This window comes from Oncorhynchus clarkii, chromosome 18, assembly GCF_045791955.1.
Source record: "Oncorhynchus clarkii lewisi isolate Uvic-CL-2024 chromosome 18, UVic_Ocla_1.0, whole genome shotgun sequence".
Classification (NCBI taxonomy): Eukaryota; Metazoa; Chordata; class Actinopteri; order Salmoniformes; family Salmonidae; genus Oncorhynchus; species Oncorhynchus clarkii.
In genome coordinates this window covers 51701482-51719934 of record NC_092164.1, presented here as the reverse complement: position 1 = coordinate 51719934, position 18453 = coordinate 51701482, and the positions used below count along the sequence as shown (strand labels likewise).

Sequence of the window (18453 nt, the reverse complement as noted above, 5' to 3'; positions counted from 1 at the left end):
TGGGGTATGTACTGAGTAGAGGAGTGCAGTAGGGGTATTGATGTTCAGTTGGGGTATGTACTGAGTAGAGGAGTGCAGTAGGGGTATTGATGTTCAGTTGGGGTATGTACTGAGTAGAGGAGTGTAGTAGGGGTATTGATGTTCAGTTGGGGTATGTACTGAGTAGAGGAGTGCAGTAGGGGTATTGATGTTCAGTTGGGGTATGTACTGAGTAGAGGAGTGCAGTAGGGGTATTGATGTTCAGTTGGAGAGGAATAATTAATTAGCTGTTATTGAAGACGGCTTTTTTAAACATTAAAACGATATAGACATAGTGAAGCCCTAAGGAGGTTTAGGTGAAAGCCCTATGAGGAGGTTTAGGTGAAAGCCCTGAGGAGGTTTAGGTGAAAGCCCTGAGGAGGTTTAGGTGAAAGCCCTGAGGAGGTTTAGGTGAAAGCCCTATGAGGAGGTTTAGGTGAAAGCCCTGAGGAGGTTTAGGTGAAAGCCCTGAGGAGGTTTAGGTGAAAGCCCTGAGAAGGTTTAGGTGAAAGCCCTGAGGAGGTTTAGGTGAAAGCCCTGAGGAGGTTTAGGTGAAAGCCCTGAGGAGGTTTAGGTGAAAGCCCTGAGGAGGTTTAGGTGAAAGCCCTTAGGAGGTTTAGGTGAAAGCCCTGAGGAGGTTTAGGTGAAAGCCCTGAGGAGGTTTAGGTGAAAGCCCTGAGGGTATCTTGAATTTACATTTATAATGTTGGCATAGATTTTTATAATAAACTAGAACTTGAATAAACTTTGCTTTGATGTTCCAAACCTGGAGTCGTCAAAGAGTCATATACACGTGCATGTTGTTGTCTTACTTCTAATTCATTTGATCAATACACGTGCATGTTGTTGTCTTACTTCTAATTCATTTGATCAATTGAGGATTTTGAGAATCTGATTAATTAATTAGAAATCATACATTCTGGAATAAAGGGACCTAGTACCAGACTATAGTACTAGGACATTGGTAGGAGTCTGTGAAGGATTTAATCTAGGCCTTGCCAGACAGGAGAGATTATCCTTATAATGTCTAAAGTGAAAGCTCTGACCTGAACAGCAGGAAGCATGTTAGGTTGAGGAGTTAGACAGCATAGGCACTAGGCTCTGGGGATTGCCCGCTAAGGCCCTTATCGCCTAGGTTGAGATATAGTTCCTAGCTGTGGCCAGCCTGTTGATTAGGTTGTGCAGCCTCTATCAGGCCTTTAAGAACTGGGACAAGGTGTAACTGACTGATTTGGGATAGGCAGATCCGGCTTAGATTCCGGCCCAGAAAAGGGCACACACACACAGACAGGGAGTCTCAGAGCTTTGACGCAAGTCATGAGATAACACTGCACCAGCTGAGAGTAGCAGGAAGAAAACACTCTCGCCAGTGTGTGTGTGTGTGTCAGGTAGTGTTTGTTTACATCCATTAGCATTGAGGGAGAGACACAATGGTGACTTTGGGGTTAAAGTGTGTGAGTGTGTTGGGGGGCAGGTTCCTGTTTGTGAGGCTACAGTGCGTCAGTGTCAGACACACTCAGACACACACAATGAAGTGTCAGGATGTGTTTTATTCTAAGAACAGATACATAGTGTAGGTCAGAGACACAGAGCATAAATATAGACTCTCTCTACTGGAGTTAGAATGTACTCTCCCCATACACCATACAGGAGTCATACACCAACACTACAACTGCATTGAAACAGTCTCTACACACACAGTCGCCCTACTTACCACACATAGCGACACACACAAACACGTACAACACATAGTAATTGCAAACAACCCCAGTCAGTCTATGTGAGGGAGAAAAACTGCAGTAACAACCCCAGTCTGTCTATGTGAGGGAGAAAAACTGCAGTAACAACCCCAGTCTGTCTATGTGAGGAAGAAAAACTGCAGTAACAACCCCAGTCTGTCTATGTGAGGAAGAAAAACTGCAGTAACAACCCCAGTCTGTCTATGTGAGGGAGAAAAACTGCAGTAACAACCCCAGTCAGTCTATGTGAGGGAGAAAAACTGCAGTAACAACCCCAGTCTGTCTATGTGAGGAAGAAAAACTGCAGTAACAACCCCAGTCTGTCTATGTGAGGGAGAAAAACTGCAGTAACAACCCCAGTCTGTCTATGTGAGGGAGAAAAACTGCAGTAACAACCCCAGTCTGTCTATGTGAGGGAGAAAAACTGCAGTAACAACCCCAGTCAGTCTTTGTGAGGAAGAAAAACTGCAGTAACATGCTGTTCCTCTGACACACACACACACACGCGCACGCACGCACACACACACACACGCGCGCGCGTACGTGCGCTGAGACCACAGTAACCTCTGCCCCTCACACACGTTGTGGGATCAGGGGAGCCGGGGGGCTCAACAGCCATATTTACATATCTCTCTCCAGGATAATTCCAACATGTCACAATAGTGTAAACTCCCCCCAGCTTACACCAATCAATAGCTTTTAAATCCATGACAGTGATTGTGCAAGTCCACCCTTTTTGGAAGATTGGGACACAGCCATAGCAAGGTCTCTTTCACACCCTTCCTTGGTTTGGAGTGTTTTAAGGTGTAGACAATAGACTTGCCTGGCTATGATCCCCCACAATCCCCAAGTTTATTTCCCCTTCCAGGTTATTCCAGATCAGTTCTGGCCAAGATCCAAAATGGCAGCCTATTGCCAATATTCCATATTTCCTATGCATGGAATAGGGTGTGATTTCAGATTTGTCCCTGGAGTGAATAAAACACATTGTAATGTTACTGAAGTTCATAGAAACGCTCAGTTAGAGTTTAGGCTTAAAGGTCATGAGTCAAGGGTCAAGGGTAAGAGGTGAAGTTGTCTGTCCGTTAGGCGCTGTTGGTCTGGAGGATGGTAAGGTTGGGAATATGTGTTGTAGTGGCGGAGCTGGAGGTCGTCTTGGGGTCATCCTTGGAGTCGTCGTTCCCAGGATGCAGTGGGTGTGTTATTGTTAGGGTCAGCTTACTTAGACCTGCCTCCAACTTCTGCTCCGCGCCCTCTGCTCTGTCCCCTACACACACACACACACACACACACACACACAAAAGCAGAGTTAAAGGTGAATAAACGTATTTTCTAACATACAGTCCTATAAACAGTAGCCCAACAATAATCCAAACAATTAACACATTTATAGACACAAAGTCACCGGAAAAACACATACACCCACCTCTTTCCTGGTCGCAGTCTGGGGAGGAGGCTCCACTGCACTGGGAGCGGGGACCGAGGAGAGGAGAACCACACCTCCACTCTGGGCTTAGCCAGCCGCCAGGACTGTGTCCCTCCATGGCACTGGGACAGGACGAGGACATAAGGGATGGGCAGGGGGAGAGGTAGGCAGAGGGGGTGGAGAATGAGGAGGAGGGCAGGTCCAGAGGGGTGGAGGGGTAGGCATGGAGAGAAGAGGAGGGCATATCGAGGGGAGCGGAAGTGGAGTGTGTTTTTGTCTCTTCCTCTGATCCACCCCTGTTATCGCCTTCATCAAACGTCACAGATGCCACTGGAAAACACACACAAATTAACATACACACACATTAAAACCTGGCTGTGTGCACGTATCTGTGTGTGACACTCACAGGACAATCCGTCTGACTCCATCTTGAAGTTGGTGATGTCCTCATTTCCCCCCTCCCCCTCAGCCCCCACGCCCCTCCCTCTGGTTCCCATGGTGATGGAGTGTCGCCGGGAGTGGATCTCCTCGGAAATGGTCTCTAGGTTATGCAGCGTTGTGCGGTAGTCTGCCTTGGCAACGGTCAGCTTGGCCTGAAACTTGTCTACATGTCGTCTTAGTTGCTGAGAGAGAAGAAGAGACGTTACAACACACAAGCAACTTATTGTGTATCTATGGCAACAATAAACACTGTACATACCTCAAGTTGTAGGTAGTATTTTGCCTTCAGTTCAAAATATGGCCTGCGGGTGGAGAGAGAGAGCGGGGGAGAGAGAGGGAGCGGGGGAGAGAGAGAGAGCGGGGGAGAGAGAGAGAGCGGGGGAGCGGGGGAGAGAGAGAGAGCGGGGGAGAGAGAGAGAGCGGGGAGAGAGAGAGAGAGCGGGGGAGCGGGGGAGAGACAGGGAGCGGGGGAGAGAGAGAGCGGGGGAGAGAGAGAGAGCGGGGAGAGAGAGAGAGCGGGGGAGCGGGGGAGAGAGAGAGAGCGGGGGAGAGAGAGAGAGCGGGGAGAGAGAGAGAGCGGGGGAGAGAGAGAGCGGGGAGAGAGAGAGAGCGGGGGAGAGAGCGAGAGCGGGGAGAGAGAGAGAGCGGGGGAGAGAGAGAGAGCGGGGGAGAGAAAGAGAGAGAGAGAGAGAGAGGGGGAGAGAGAGAAGGCGAGAGAGAGAGAGAAGGCGAGAGAGAGAGAGAGAGAGAGGGGCAGAGAGAGAAGGCGAGAGAGAGAGAGAGAGAGAGGGAGAGAGAGAGAAGGCGAGAGAGAGAGAAGGCGAGAGAGAGAGAGAAGGCGAGAGAGAGAGAGAGAGAGAGAGCGAGAGAAGGCAAGAGAGAGCGAGAGAGAGAGAGAGAGAGAGAGAGAGAAGGCGAGAGAGAGAGAGAGAGAGGGAGGGGGGAGAGAGAGAAAGAGAGAGAGAGAGAGAGGGGGGGGGGGAGAGAAGGCGAGAGAGAGAGAGAGAGAGAGAGAGCGAGAGAGAGAGAGGGGGAGAGAGAGAAGGCGAGAGAGAGAGAGATAGAGAGAGAGAGAGAGAGAAGGCGAGAGAGAGAGAGAGAGAGAGAGAGAGAGAGAGAGAAGGAGAGAAGGCCAGAGAGAGAGAGAGAAGGCGAGAGAGAGAGAGAGAGAGAGAGAGATTTGAATCACTAGTTCTTTCAGAGCGCTGTATAGTCGTTATAGCAACCATGAACCTCTGGAAAAATAACACTCCACCTCCAACAGCTGCTACATTCCACAGGCCCTTAAGGGAAACACACACTTCGCCCCCAAACTCACACACACACACTACTCCAAAACTCACACATAGTACAAACACACACACACACTACCCCCAAAAATCTCAAACACACACATACAATCACACACACATGTACCTACACTATGCCCAAACTCATACACAACAGGCACAGGCCTACCCGGCCAACATCTGCAGGTCATCACATTCAGCACCGAGAGGCCCAAGATAGGGGCGGCTGAGTGTGTGTATCCTTCCTTTATCTTCTCAGCTAGTCAGTCACATTAACAGGACCAAAACACACACACACACCTGGACTTGTTGATGGTGCGTTTTAGTTTCTTCTCCAGCTGTCTCATATGACTGATGCAGGCGTTATAGTGGTTCGCCGTCTTTCTGTGCTCTAATTCGCTACGAGTCCTCGCCGTCTCCGCCTCCATCACCTGCAACAGCCAATAGGGTGGCAGAGTCAGTCTAGCAGAGTCAGTATTTGGTGTGTGTGCTTTGATCTATTCCACCAAGATCAAGCTACTACTACTACTAATAGCGACGTGCATGCACACATACACACACACACACAAGCGACGCGCATGCACACATACACACACACACGCGAAGTGCATGCACACATACACACAAACACGCGACGTGCATGCACACATACACACACACACGCGACGTGCATGCACACACACACACACACAAGCGACGTGCATGCCCCACCCTGAGGATCAGTCTTTTTCAGACATTAATTTCCTGTGTTTGAGGGGAGCAAAATCTACTTGTCTCTTATATCTTGCTGGATTGATTGCATTCATTTTTCTCTGGCAATTCTTTCCCACTCTTCCATGTGCCATTTGTTATTCCCCGTTAACGTTACGATCACAGAAACGTTTGTAATGACCTGTCAAACACACTGGTAATGGCTGAAATGGGCTCAGTGGAATACATTGTCATTCCGTTGCGTCTATATAAGAACGGAGAAGCTTGGTCTGGGATTTAACGCACCGTCTCTACACTTACATCACAAGAAAGAGAAGAAAGATCACTTTATTTTGGTGGCCGTTTTTTGTGCAATTAAAAAAAATCCTAATTTAATGAAGTTGAAATGTTCACAAATGAGATGCGCTGAAATGAAAGCAACTTCCTGAAATGAACACTCAGGTTATAGTAGTATTATGTCTGATCTTGCAGACAATGTAAAGAATGTTTAGATAGGTGTAATCTAGAGCCAAGCCTGTTGATTTTTCATCTGAGGGTATCCTGCTATTGACACACTTGTTGAATAATGCAACAGAACGTGACAACAACAGTAATTAATGAGGTAGTCGAGACAGCGCTTGTGGGTGCAGGTAGGCCGAGACAGCGCTTGTGGGTGCAGGTAGGCCGAGACAGGGCTTGTGGGTGCAGGTAGGCCGAGACAGGGCTTGTGGGTGCAGGTAGGTCGAGACAGCGCTTGTGGGTGCAGGTAGGCCGAGACAGCGCTTGTGGGTGCAGGTAGGACGAGACAGGGCTTGTGGGTGCAGGTAGGCCGAGACAGCGCTTGTGGGTGCAGGTAGGCCGAGACAAGGCTTGTGGGTGCAGGTAGGCTGAGACAGGGCTTGTGGGTGCAGGTAGGCCGAGACAGGGCTTGTGGGTGCAGCCCTATTTCACCCCTTTAGGTGAATTAACTTATTCATATATACACAAATGAACCCGGTGTGTTTATGCAATTAAGGCACATATAACTTTATTTTAAGACATTTTTATTTATTTTTTACCTGAAACCACTAGAAAATGTATATTTGAGTGCATTAAAAAAAAGATACATGTGAATTCCTACCAAAACTGTAAAATGTTTTTATCTGCAATAATTCCGTCAATATCTGCTGTATTTTAAAAATTCTAAAGGTTCGGAGTGTCTTCATCCATGTCCAGCTGTTGTATTTATTAGACTTGTTTTAAAACCTTTTGATGACCATTGCTACTACAAAGGCCTAATCAAGCTAACAAACCCAGTCGGTCACAGTCTGCACACTCTGTAGCTTTCCAGGACCAAGAGTTGTGTGTTTACCCACCCTGTTGGTGGCGTGGTTGAGCATCTCCTGCCAGGCTGAATCAAACTGTCTGCTGTCCTCCTCCAGGAGTCTCTCCTCTGCCAGGGCGATGGTCTCTTTAGCCGCCCCCAGGATCTCCACCGCCCTCTGAAACTCCCCCGTCGCCCTCTGGGCCTCCAGCTGGGCCTGGGGGGGTAATGAATGCTTTAATGTACTTTAATGAATACCTGAATACTTTATTTAAAGGGAAATGTACTTTGCACGATCCCTCTTGCAAAAATAGGTTTCTAACCTTCTGGTTATTATTCCTGGTTAAATAATGGTTATAAAAAAAACTAACAAGAGGGGGAGGAAAGGGGACGATGGTGGGGAGGAGAGGGGACGATGGTGGGGAGGAGAGGGGATGATGGTGGGGAGGAGAGGGGATGATGGTGGGGAGGAGAGGGGATGATGGTGGGGAGGAGAGGGGACGATGGTGGGGAAGAGAGGGGATGATGGTGGGGAGGAGAGGGGACGATGGTGGGGAGGAGAGGGGATGGTGGTGGGGAGGAGAGGGGACGATGGTGGGGAGGAGAGGGGATGATGGTGGGGAGGAGAGGGGATGATGGTGGGGAGGAGAGGGGACGATGGTGGGGAGGAGAGGGGACGATGGTGGGGAGGAGAGGGGACGATGGTGGGGAGGAGAGGGGACGATGGTGGGGAGGAGAGGGGACGATGGTGGGGAGGAGAGGGTATGATGGTGGGGAGGAGAGGGGACTATGGTGGGGAGGAGAGGAGATGGTGGTGGGGAGGAGAGGGGACGATGGTGGGGAGGAGAGGGGATGATGGTGGGGAGGAGAGGGGATGATGGTGGGGAGGAGAGGGGACGATGGTGGGGAGGAGAGGGGACGATGGTGGGGAGGAGAGGGGACGATGGTGGGGAGGAGAGGGGACGATGGTGGGGAGGAGAGGGGACTATGGTGGGGAGGAGAGGGGACGACGGTGGGGAGGAGAGGGGACGATGGTGGGGAGGAGAGGGGACGATGGTGGGGAGGAGAAGGGACGATGGTGGGGAGGAGAGGGGACGATGGTGGGGAGGAGAGGGGACTATGGTGGGGAGGAGAGGGGACGATGGTGGGGAGGAGCGGGGACGATGGTGGGGAGGAGAGGGGACGATGGTGGGGAGGAGAGGGGACGATGGTGGGGAGGAGAGGGGACGATGGTGGGGAGGAGAGGGGACGATGGTGGGGAGGAGAGGGTATGATGGTGGGGAGGAGAGGGGACTATGGTGGGGAGGAGAGGAGATGGTGGTGGGGAGGAGAGGGGACGATGGTGGGGAGGAGAGGGGACGATGGTGGGGAGGAGAGGGGACGATGGTGGGGAGGAGAGGGGACGATGGTGGGGAGGAGAGGGGACGATGGTGGGGAGGAGAGGGGACGATGGTGGGGAGGGGAGGGGACGATGGTGGGGAGGGAAGGGGACGATGGTGGGGAGGAGAGGGGACGATGGTGGGGAGGAGAGGGGACGATGGTGGGGAGGAGAGGGGATGATGGTGGGGAGGAGAGGGGACGATGGTGGGGAGGAGAGGGGATGGGGTCGGGCTGGGAGGGGGGAGGAAGCAGCGGAGAGGACTGGGAGGGGGGGAGCAGAGGAGTGGACTGGGAGGGAGGAAGAAATCAGAGGAGAGTACTGGGAGGGGGGGGCAGAGGAGAGGACTGGGGGGGGGGAGAAAGCAGAGGAGAGGACTGGGAGGGGGGGGCAGAGGAGAGGACTGGGAGGGGGGAAGAAAGCAGAGGAGAGGACTGGGAGGGGGAAGAAAGCAGAGGAGAGGACTGGGAGGGGGAGCAGAGGAGAGGACTGGGAGGGGGGGGAGCAGAGGAGAGGACTGGGAGGGGGGAAGCAGAGGAGAGGACTGAGAGGGGGGGAGCAGAGGAGAGGACTGGGAGGGGGGGGGAGCAGAGGAGAGGACTGGGAGGGGGGAAGCAGAGGAGAGGACTGGGAGGGGGGGAGCAGAGGAGAGGACTGGGAGGGGGGGAGCAGAGGAGAAGACGGGGAGGGGGGAAGCAGAGGAGAGGACTGGGAGGGGGGGGGCAGAGGAGAGGACTGGGAGGGGGGGTGGCAGAGGAGAGGACTGGGAGGGGGAGCAGAGGAGAGGTCAGGGAGAGGTGAGGGGGCAGAGGGGAGGACGGGGAGGGGGGAAGCAGAGGAGAGGACTGGGAGGGGGGGAGCAGAGGAGAGGACTGGGAGGGGGGGTGGCAGAGGAGAGGACTGGGAGGGGGGAGCAGAGGAGAGGACTGGGAGGGGAGAAGCAGAGGAGAGGACTGGGGGGGGGGGCAGAGGAGAGGACAAGGAGGGGGAGGAAAGCAGAGGAGAGGACTGGGAGGCGGAGGGGGGAAAGCAGAGGAGAGGACAGGGAGGGGGAGGAAAGCAGAGGAGAGGGGACTATGGTGGGGAGGAGAGGGGACGACGGTGGGGAGGAGAGGGGACGATGGTGGGGAGGAGAGGGGACGATGGTGGGGAGGAGAAGGGACGATGGTGGGGAGGAGAGGGGACGATGGTGGGGAGGAGAGGGGACTATGGTGGGGAGGAGAGGGGACGATGGTGGGGAGGAGAGGGGACGATGGTGGGGAGGAGAGGGGACGATGGTGGGGAGGAGAGGGGACGATGGTGGGGAGGAGAGGGGACGATGGTGGGGAGGAGAGGGGACGATGGTGGGGAGGAGAGGGGACGATGGTGGGGAGGAGAGGGTATGATGGTGGGGAGGAGAGGGGACTATGGTGGGGAGGAGAGGAGATGGTGGTGGGGAGGAGAGGGGACGATGGTGGGGAGGAGAGGGGACGATGGTGGGGAGGAGAGGGGACGATGGTGGGGAGGAGAGGGGACGATGGTGGGGAGGAGAGGGGACGATGGTGGGGAGGAGAGGGGACGATGGTGGGGAGGGGAGGGGACGATGGTGGGGAGGGAAGGGGACGATGGTGGGGAGGAGAGGGGACGATGGTTGGGAGGAGAGGGGACGATGGTGGGGAGGAGAGGGGATGATGGTGGGGAGGAGAGGGGACGATGGTGGGGAGGAGAGGGGATGGGGTCGGGCTGGGAGGGGGGAGGAAGCAGCGGAGAGGACTGGGAGGGGGGGAGCAGAGGAGTGGACTGGGAGGGAGGAAGAAATCAGAGGAGAGTACTGGGAGGGGGGGGCAGAGGAGAGGACTGGGGGGGGGGAGAAAGCAGAGGAGAGGACTGGGAGGGGGGGGCAGAGGAGAGGACTGGGAGGGGGGAAGAAAGCAGAGGAGAGGACTGGGAGGGGGAAGAAAGCAGAGGAGAGGACTGGGAGGGGGAGCAGAGGAGAGGACTGGGAGGGGGGGGGGCAGAGGAGAGAACTGGGAGGGGGGAAGCAGAGGAGAGGACTGAGAGGGGGGGAGCAGAGGAGAGGACTGGGAGGGGGGGGGAGCAGAGGAGAGGACTGGGAGGGGGGAAGCAGAGGAGAGGACTGGGAGGGGGGGAGCAGAGGAGAGGACTGGGAGGGGGGGAGCAGAGGAGAAGACGGGGAGGGGGGAAGCAGAGGAGAGGACTGGGAGGGGGGGGGCAGAGGAGAGGACTGGGAGGGGGGGTGGCAGAGGAGAGGACTGGGAGGGGGAGCAGAGGAGAGGTCAGGGAGAGGTGAGGGGGCAGAGGGGAGGACGGGGAGGGGGGAAGCAGAGGAGAGGACTGGGAGGGGGGGAGCAGAGGAGAGGACTGGGAGGGGGGGTGGCAGAGGAGAGGACTGGGAGGGGGGAGCAGAGGAGAGGACTGGGAGGGGAGAAGCAGAGGAGAGGACTGGGGGGGGGGGGCAGAGGAGAGGACAAGGAGGGGGAGGAAAGCAGAGGAGAGGACTGGGAGGCGGAGGGGGGAAAGCAGAGGAGAGGACAGGGAGGGGGAGGAAAGCAGAGGAGAGGACAGGGAGGGGGAGGAAAGCAGAGGAGAGGACAGGGAGGGGGAGAAGCAGAAGAGAAGACAGGGAGGGGGGAATGCCGAGGAGAGGACAGGGAGGGGGAGAAGCAGAGGAGAGGACAGGGAGGGGGGAGGAAAGCAGAGGAGAGGACAGGGAGGGGGGAGGAAAGCAGAGGAGAGGACAGGGAGGGGGGAGGAAAGCAGAGGAGAGGACAGGGAGAGGGAGGAAAGCAGAGGAGAGGACAGGGAGAGGGAGGAAAGCAGAGGAGAGGACAGGGAGAGGGAGGAAAGCAGAGGAGAGGACAGGGAGAGGGGGAAGCAGAGGAGAGGACAGGGAGGGGGGAAGCAGAGGACAGGACAGGGAGGGGGGAGGAAAGCAGAGGAGAGGACAGGGAGAGGGGGGAAGCAGAGGAGAGGACAGGGAGAGGGGGGAGGCAGAGGAGAGGACAGGGAGGGAGGAATGCCGAGGAGAGGACAGGGAGAGGGAGGCAAGCAGAGGAGAGGACAGGGAGGGGGGAATGCCGAGGAGAGGACAGGGAGGGGGAGAAGCAGAGGAGAGGACAGGGAGGGGGGAGGAAAGCAGAGGAGAGGACAGGGAGGGGGGAGGAAAGGAGAGGAGAGGACAGGGAGAGGGGGGAAAGCAGAGGAGAGGACAGGGAGAGGGAGGAAAGCAGAGGAGAGGACAGGGGGGGGAGCAGAGGACAGGGAGAGGGAGGAAAGCAGAGGAGAGGACAGGGAGGGGGAGGAAAGCAGAGGAGAGGACAGGGAGAGGGAGGAAAGCAGAGGACAGGGAGGGAGGGGGAGGAAAGCAGAGGAGAGGACTGGGAGAGGGAGGAAAGCAGAGGAGAGGACAGGGAGAGGGAGGAAAGCAGAGGAGAGGACAGGGAGAGGGGGAAGCAGAGGAGAGGACAGGGAGGGGGGAAGCAGAGGACAGGACAGGGAGGGGGGAGGAAAGCAGAGGAGAGGACAGGGAGAGGGAGGAAAGCAGAGGAGAGGACAGGGAGAGGGAGGAAAGCAGAGGAGAGGACAGGGAGAGGGAGGAAAGCAGAGGAGAGGACAGGGAGAGGGGGAAGCAGAGGAGAGGACAGGGAGGGGGGAAGCAGAGGACAGGACAGGGAGGGGGGAGGAAAGCAGAGGAGAAGACAGGGAGAGGGGGGAAGCAGAGGAGAGGACAGGGAGAGACAGGGAGAGGGAGGAAAGCAGAGGACAGGGAGGAGAGGACAGGAAAGCAGAGGGAGGACAGGGAGAGGGGGCAGAAGGACAGGGAGATGGAGGAAAGCAGAGGAGGGAGGGAGGAAAGCAGAGCAGACAGGGAGAGGGAGGAAAGCAGAGGAGAGGACAGGGAGAGGGAGGAAAGCAGAGGAGAGGACAGGGGAGGGGGGAAAGGAAGCAGAGGAGGGAGGACAGAGGAGGGGGAGGGAAAGCAGAGGGAAGGCAGAAAGCAGAGGAGGACAGGGAGAGGGGGGAGGCAGAGGAGAGGACAGGGAGGGGGGAATGCAGAGGACAGGACAGGGAGGGGGAAGCAGAGGAGAGGACAGGGAGGGGGGAATGCCGAGGAGAGGACAGGGAGAGGGGGGAAGCAGAGGACAGGGAGAGGGAGGAAAGCAGAGGAGAGGACAGGGAGAGGGGGAGAAGCAGAGGAGAGGAGCAGAGTAAAGAGAGAGGACAGGGAGGGGAGGGGAAGCAGAGGAGAGGACAGGGAGGGGGGAATGCAGAGGAGAGGACAGGGAGGGGGGGGAGGAAGCAGAGGAGAGGACAGGGAGGGGGAGGAGAGCAGAGGAGAGGACAGGGAGAGGGAGGAAAGCAGAGGAGAGGACAGGGAGGGGGGAATGCCGAGGAGAGGACGGGGGGGGGGGAGAGGGGGGGAAGCAGAGGAGAGGACAGGGAGAGGGAGGAAAGCAAAGGAGAGGACAGGGAGAGGAGAAAGCAGAGGAGAGGACAGGGAGGGGGGAATGCCGAGGAGAGGACAGGGAGGGGGGGAAGCAGAGGAGAGGACAGGGAGGGGGAGGAGAGCAGAGGAGAGGACAGGGAGAGGGAGGAAAGCAGAGGAGAGGACAGGGAGGGGGGAAGAGGAGAGGACAGGGGGGGGGGGGAGAGGGGGAAGCAGAGGAGAGGACAGGGAGAGGGAGGAAAGCAAAGGAGAGGACAGGGAGAGGAGAAAGCAGAGGAGAGGACAGGGAGGGGGGGAAGCCGAGGAGAGGACAGGGGGGGGGGAAGCAGAGAGGAGCAGAGGAGAGGACAGGGAGAGGGAGGAAAGCAGAGGAGAGGACAGGGAGAGGGGGAAGCAGAGGAGAGGACAGGGAGGGGGGAAGCAGAGGACAGGACAGGGAGGGGGGAGGAAAGCAGAGGAGAGGACAGGGAGAGGGAGGAAAGCAGAGGAGAGGACAGGGAGATGGAGGAAAGCAGAGGAGAGGACAGGGAGAGGGAGGAAAGCAGAGGAGAGGACAGGGAGAGGGGGACGCAGAGGAGAGGACAGGGAGGGGGGAAGCAGAGGACAGGACAGGGAGGGGGGAGGAAAGCAGAGGAGAGGACAGGGAGAGGGGGGAAGCAGAGGAGAGGACAGGGAGAGGGGGGGAGGCAGAGGAGAGGACAGGGAGGGGGGAATGCCGAGGAGAGGACAGGGAGAGGGAGGCAAGCAGAGGAGAGAACAGTGAGGGGGGAATGCCGAGGAGAGGACAGGGAGAGGGGGGAAGCAGAGGACAGGGAGAGGGAGGAAAGCAGAGGAGAGGACAGGGAGAGGGGGAGAAGCAGAGGAGAGGACAGGGGGGGAGTAAAGCAGAGGAGAGGACAGGGAGGGGGAGGAAAGCAGAGGAGAGGACAGGGAGGGGGGAATGCCGAGGAGAGGACAGGGAGGGGGGGAAGCAGAGGAGAGGACAGGGAGGGGGAGGAGAGCAGAGGAGAGGACAGGGAGAGGGAGGAAAGCAGAGGAGAGGACAGGGAGGGGGGAATGCCGAGGAGAGGACAGGGGGGGGGGGAGAGGGGGGGAAGCAGAGGAGAGGACAGGGAGAGGGAGGAAAGCAAAGGAGAGGACAGGGAGAGGAGAAAGCAGAGGAGAGGACAGGGAGGGGGGGAAGCCGAGGAGAGGACAGGGGGGGGGGAAGCAGAGGACAGGGAGAGGGGGGGAAGCAGAGGAGAGGACAGGGAGAGGGAGGAAAGCAAAGGAGAGGACAGGGAGAGGAGAAAGCAGAGGAGAGGACAGGGAGGGGGGGAAGCAGAGGACAGGGAGAGGGGGGAAAGCAGAGGAGAGGACAGGAAGAGGGAGGAAAGCAGAGGACAGGGTGGGGGAGGAAAGCAGAGGACAGGGAGGGGAGAGGGGGAAAGCAGAGGAGAGGACAGGGAGGGGGGAATGCCGAGGAGAGGACAGGGAGAGGGAGGAAAGCAGAGGAGAGGACAGGGAGGGGGGGAATGCCGAGGAGAGGACAGGGAGAGGGGGGAAAGCAGAGGAGAGGACAGGGATGGGGGGAAGCAGAGGACAGGGAGAGGGAGGAAAGCAGAGGAGAGGACATGGAGAGGGAGGAAAGCAGAGGAGAGGACAGGGAGAGGGAGGAAAGCAGATGAGAGGACAGGGAGGGGGAGGAAAGCAGAGGAGAGGACAGGGAGAGGGAGGAAAGCAGAGGAGAGGACAGGGAGAGGGAGGAAAGCAGAGGACAGGACAGGGAGGGGGAGGAAAGCAGAGGGGAGGACAGGGAGAGGGAGGAAAGCAGAGGAGAGGACAGGGCGAGGGGGGAAAGCAGAGGAGAGGACAGGGAGAGGGAGGAAAGCAGAGGACAGGGAGGGGAGAGGGGGGAAAGCAGAGGAGAGGACAGGGAGGGGGGAATGCCGAGGAGAGGACAGGGAGAGGGAGGAAAGCAGAGGAGAGGACAGGGAGGGGGGGAATGCCGAGGAGAGGACAGGGAGAGGGGGGAAAGCAGAGGAGAGGACAGGGATGGGGGGAAGCAGAGGACAGGGAGAGGGAGGAAAGCAGAGGAGAGGACATGGAGAGGGAGGAAAGCAGAGGAGAGGACAGGGGGAGGGAGGAAAGCAGATGAGAGGACAGGGAGGGGGAGGAAAGCAGAGGACAGGGAGGGGAGAGGTGGGAAAGCAGAGGAGAGGACAGGGAGAGGGAGGAAAGCAGAGGAGAGGACAGGGAGAGGGGGGAAAGCAGAGGACAGGACAGGGAGGGGGAGGAAAGCAGAGGGGAGGACAGGGAGAGGGAGGAAAGCAGAGGAGAGGACAGGGCGAGGGGGGAAAGCAGAGGAGAGGACAGGGAGAGGGAGGAAAGCAGAGGAGAGGACAGGGAGGGGGGAATACCGAGGAGAGGACAGGGAGAGGCGGGAAAGCAGAGGAGAGGACAGGGATTGGGGGAAGCAGAGGACAGGGAGAGGGAGGAAAGCAGAGGAGAGGACAGGGAGAGGGAGGAAAGCAGAGGAGAGGACAGGGAGAGGGAGGAAAGCAGAGGAGAGGACAGGGAGAGGGAGGAAAGCAGAGGAGAGGACAGGGAGAGGGAGGAAAGCAGAGGAGAGGACAGGGAGAGGGAGGAAAGCAGAGGAGAGGACAGGGAGAGGGAGGAAAGCAGAGGAGAGGACAGGGAGAGGGAGGAAAGCAGAGGACAGGACAGGGAGGGGGAGGAAAGCAGAGGGGAGGACAGGGAGAGGGAGGAAAGCAGAGGAGAGGACAGGGAGAAGGGGAAGCAAAGGAGAGGACAGGGAGAGGGAGGAAAGCAGAGGAGAGGACAGGGAGGGGGGGAATGTCGAGGAGAGGACAGGGAGAGGGAGGAAAGCAGAGGAGAGGACAGGGAGGGGGAGGAAAGCAGAGCAGAGGACAGGGAGGGGGGAATGCCGAGGAGAGGACAGGGAGAAGGAGGAAAGCAGAGGAGATGACAGGGAGGGGGGAATGCCGAGGAGAGGACAGGGAGAGGGAGGAAAGCAGAGGACAGGACAGGGAGGGGGGGAAAGCAGAGGGGAGGACAGGGAGAGGGAGGAAAGCAGAGGAGAGGACAGGGAGAGGGGGGAAGCAGAGGAGAGGACAGGGAGAGGGGGGAAAGCAGAAGAGAGGACAGGGAGAGGGATGAAAGCAGAGGAGAGGACAGGGAGAGGGGGAAGCAGAGGAGAGGACAGGGAGGGGGGAAGAAAGCAGAGGAGAGGACTGGGAGGGGGGAAGAAAGCAGAGGAAAGGACTGGGAGGGGGGAGCAGAGGAGAGGACTGGGAGGGGGGGGGGGCAGAGGAGAGGACTGGGAGGGGGGAAGCAGAGCAGAGGACTGAGAGGGGGGGAGCAGAGGAGAGGACTGGGAGAGAGGGGAAGAGGAGAGGACTGGGAGGGGGGAGCAGAGGAGAGGACTGGGAGGGGGGGGGAGAGGACAGGACTGGGAGGGGGGAAGCAGAGGAGAGGACTGGGAGGGGGGGCAGAGGTGAGGACTGGGAGGGGGGAAGAAAGCAGAGGAGAGGACTGGGAGGGGGAAGAAAGCAGAGGAGAGGACTGGGAGGGGGGGGGGGGAAGAGGAGAGGACTGGGAGGGGGGAAGCAGAGGAGAGGACTGGGAGGGGGGAAGCAAAGGAGAGGACTGGGAGGGGGGGAGCAGAGGAGAGGACTGGGAGGGGGGGGGAGCAGAGGAGAGGACTGGGAGGGGGGAAGCAGAGGAGAGGACTGGGAGGGGGGGAGCAGAGGAGAGGACTGGGAGGGGGAGCAGAGGAGAGGACAGGAAGAGGGGAGGGGGCAGAGGAGAGGACGGGGAGGGGGGAAGCAGAGGAGAGGACTGGGAGGGGGGGGGGAGCAGAGGAGAGGACTGGGAGGGGGTGTGGCAGAGGAGAGGACTGGGAGGGGGGAGCAGAGGAGAGGACTGGGAGAGGGAAGCAGAGGAGAGGACTGGGGGGGGAAGCAGAGGAGAGGACAGGGAGGGGGAGGAAAGCAGAGGAGAGGACTGGGAGGGGGAGGGGGGAAAGCAGAGGAGAGGACAGGGAGGGGGAGGAAAGCAGAGGAGAGGACAGGGAGGGGGAGGAAAGCAGAGGAGAGGACAGGGAGGGGGAGAAGCAGAGGAGAAGACAGGGAGGGGGGAATGCCGAGGACAGGACAGGGAGGGGGAGAAGCAGAGGAGAGGGCAGGGAGGGGGGAGGAAAGCAGAGGAGAGGACAGGGAGAGGGAGGAAAGCAGAGGAGAGGACAGGGAGAGGGAGGAAAGCAGAGGAGAGGACAGGGAGGGGGAGGAAAGCAGAGGAGAGGACAGGGAGGGGGGAATGCCGAGGAGAGGACAGGGAGAGGGAGGAAAGCAGAGGAGAGGACAGGGAGGGGGGAGGAAAGCAGAGGAGAGGACAGGGAGAGGGAGGAAAGCAGAGGAGAGGACAGGGAGAGGGGGGAAGCAGAGGAGAGGACAGGGAGAGGGGGGGGGGGTGCCGAGGAGAGGACAGGGAGAGGGAGGCAAGCAGAGGAGAGGACAGGGAGGGGGAGGAAAGCAGAGGAGATGACAGGGAGGGGGGAATGCCGAGGAGAGGACAGGGAGAGGGAGGAAAGCAGAGGAGAGGACAGGGAGGGGAAATACCGAGGAGAGGACAGGGAGAGGGGGGAAAGCAGAGGAGAGGACAGGGATGGGGGGAAGCAGAGGACAGGGAGAGGGAGGAAAGCAGAGGAGAGGACATGGAGAGGGAGGAAAGCAGAGGAGAGGACAGGGAGAGGGAGGAAAGCAGATGAGAGGACAGGGAGGGGGAGGAAAGCAGAGGACAGGGAAGGGAGAGGTGGGAAAGCAGAAGAGAGGACAGGGAGAGGGAGGAAAGCAGAGGAGAGGACAGGGAGAGGGTGGAAAGCAGAGGAGAGGACAGGGAGAGGGAGGAAAGCAGAGGAGAGGACAGGGAGAGGGAGGAAAGCAGAGGGGAGGACAGGGAGAGGGAGGAAAGCAGAGGAGAGGACAGGGAGAGGGGGGAAAGCAGAGGAGAGGACAGGGAGAGGGAGGAAAGCAGAGGACAGGGAGGGGAGAGGGGGGAAAGCAGAGGAGAGGACAGGGAGAGGGAGGAAAGCAGAGTAGAGGACAGGGAGAGGGAGGTAAGCAGAGGAGAGGACAGGGAGGGAATACCGAGGAGAGGACAGGGAGAGGGGGGGAAAGCAGAGGAGAGGACAGGGATGGCGGGAAGCAGAGGACATGGAGAGGGAGGAAAGCAGAGGAGAGGACATGGAGAGGGAGGAAAGCAGAGGAGAGGACAGGGAGAGGGAGGAAAGCAGAGCAGAGGACAGCGAGGGGGGGAATGCCGAGGAGAGGACAGGGAGAGGGAGGAAAGCAGAGGAGAGGACAGGGAGGGGGAGGAAAGCAGAGGAGAGGACAGGGAGGGGGGAATGCCGAGGAGAGGACAGGGAGAGGGAGGAAAGCAGAGGAGAGGACAGGGAGGGGGGAATGCCGAGGAGAGGACATGGAGAGGGAGGAAAGCAGAGGAGAGGACAGGGAGGGGGAATACCGAGGAGAGGACAGGGAGAGGGGGGAAAGCAGAGGAGAGGACAGAGATGGGGGGAAGCAGAGGACATGGAGAGGGAGGAAAGCAGAGGAGAGGACATGGAGAGGGAGGAAAGCAGAGGAGAGGACAGGGAGAGGGAGGAAAGCAGATGAGAGGACAGGGAGGGGGAGGAAAGCAGAGGACAGGGAGGGGAGAGGGGGGA

The 18453-nt window shown here is 58.2% G+C and overlaps 1 protein-coding gene across 2 annotated transcripts in view; it reads right to left on the bottom strand.

The window, feature by feature from the left end:
- Positions 1 to 1548: 1548 nt before the first annotated feature.
- LOC139373666 (SH3 domain-binding protein 5-like) overlaps positions 1549 to 18453 on the bottom strand; it is a 38880-nt gene continuing 21975 nt past the window's right edge. The window contains exons 4-9 of one of the 2 annotated variants that reach the window (XM_071114486.1): positions 6959 to 7123; positions 5214 to 5344; positions 3884 to 3926; positions 3590 to 3806; positions 3184 to 3513; positions 1549 to 3024 (exon numbers count right to left, since the gene is read on the bottom strand). In XM_071114486.1, the coding sequence (XP_070970587.1) occupies positions 2843 to 3024; positions 3184 to 3513; positions 3590 to 3806; positions 3884 to 3926; positions 5214 to 5344; positions 6959 to 7123 (1068 nt within the window). In that variant the 3' untranslated portion in view covers positions 1549 to 2842. The remainder of the gene's footprint in view (positions 3025 to 3183; positions 3514 to 3589; positions 3807 to 3883; positions 3927 to 5213; positions 5345 to 6958; positions 7124 to 18453) is intronic. The other variant, XM_071114487.1, reaches the window with a different exon arrangement.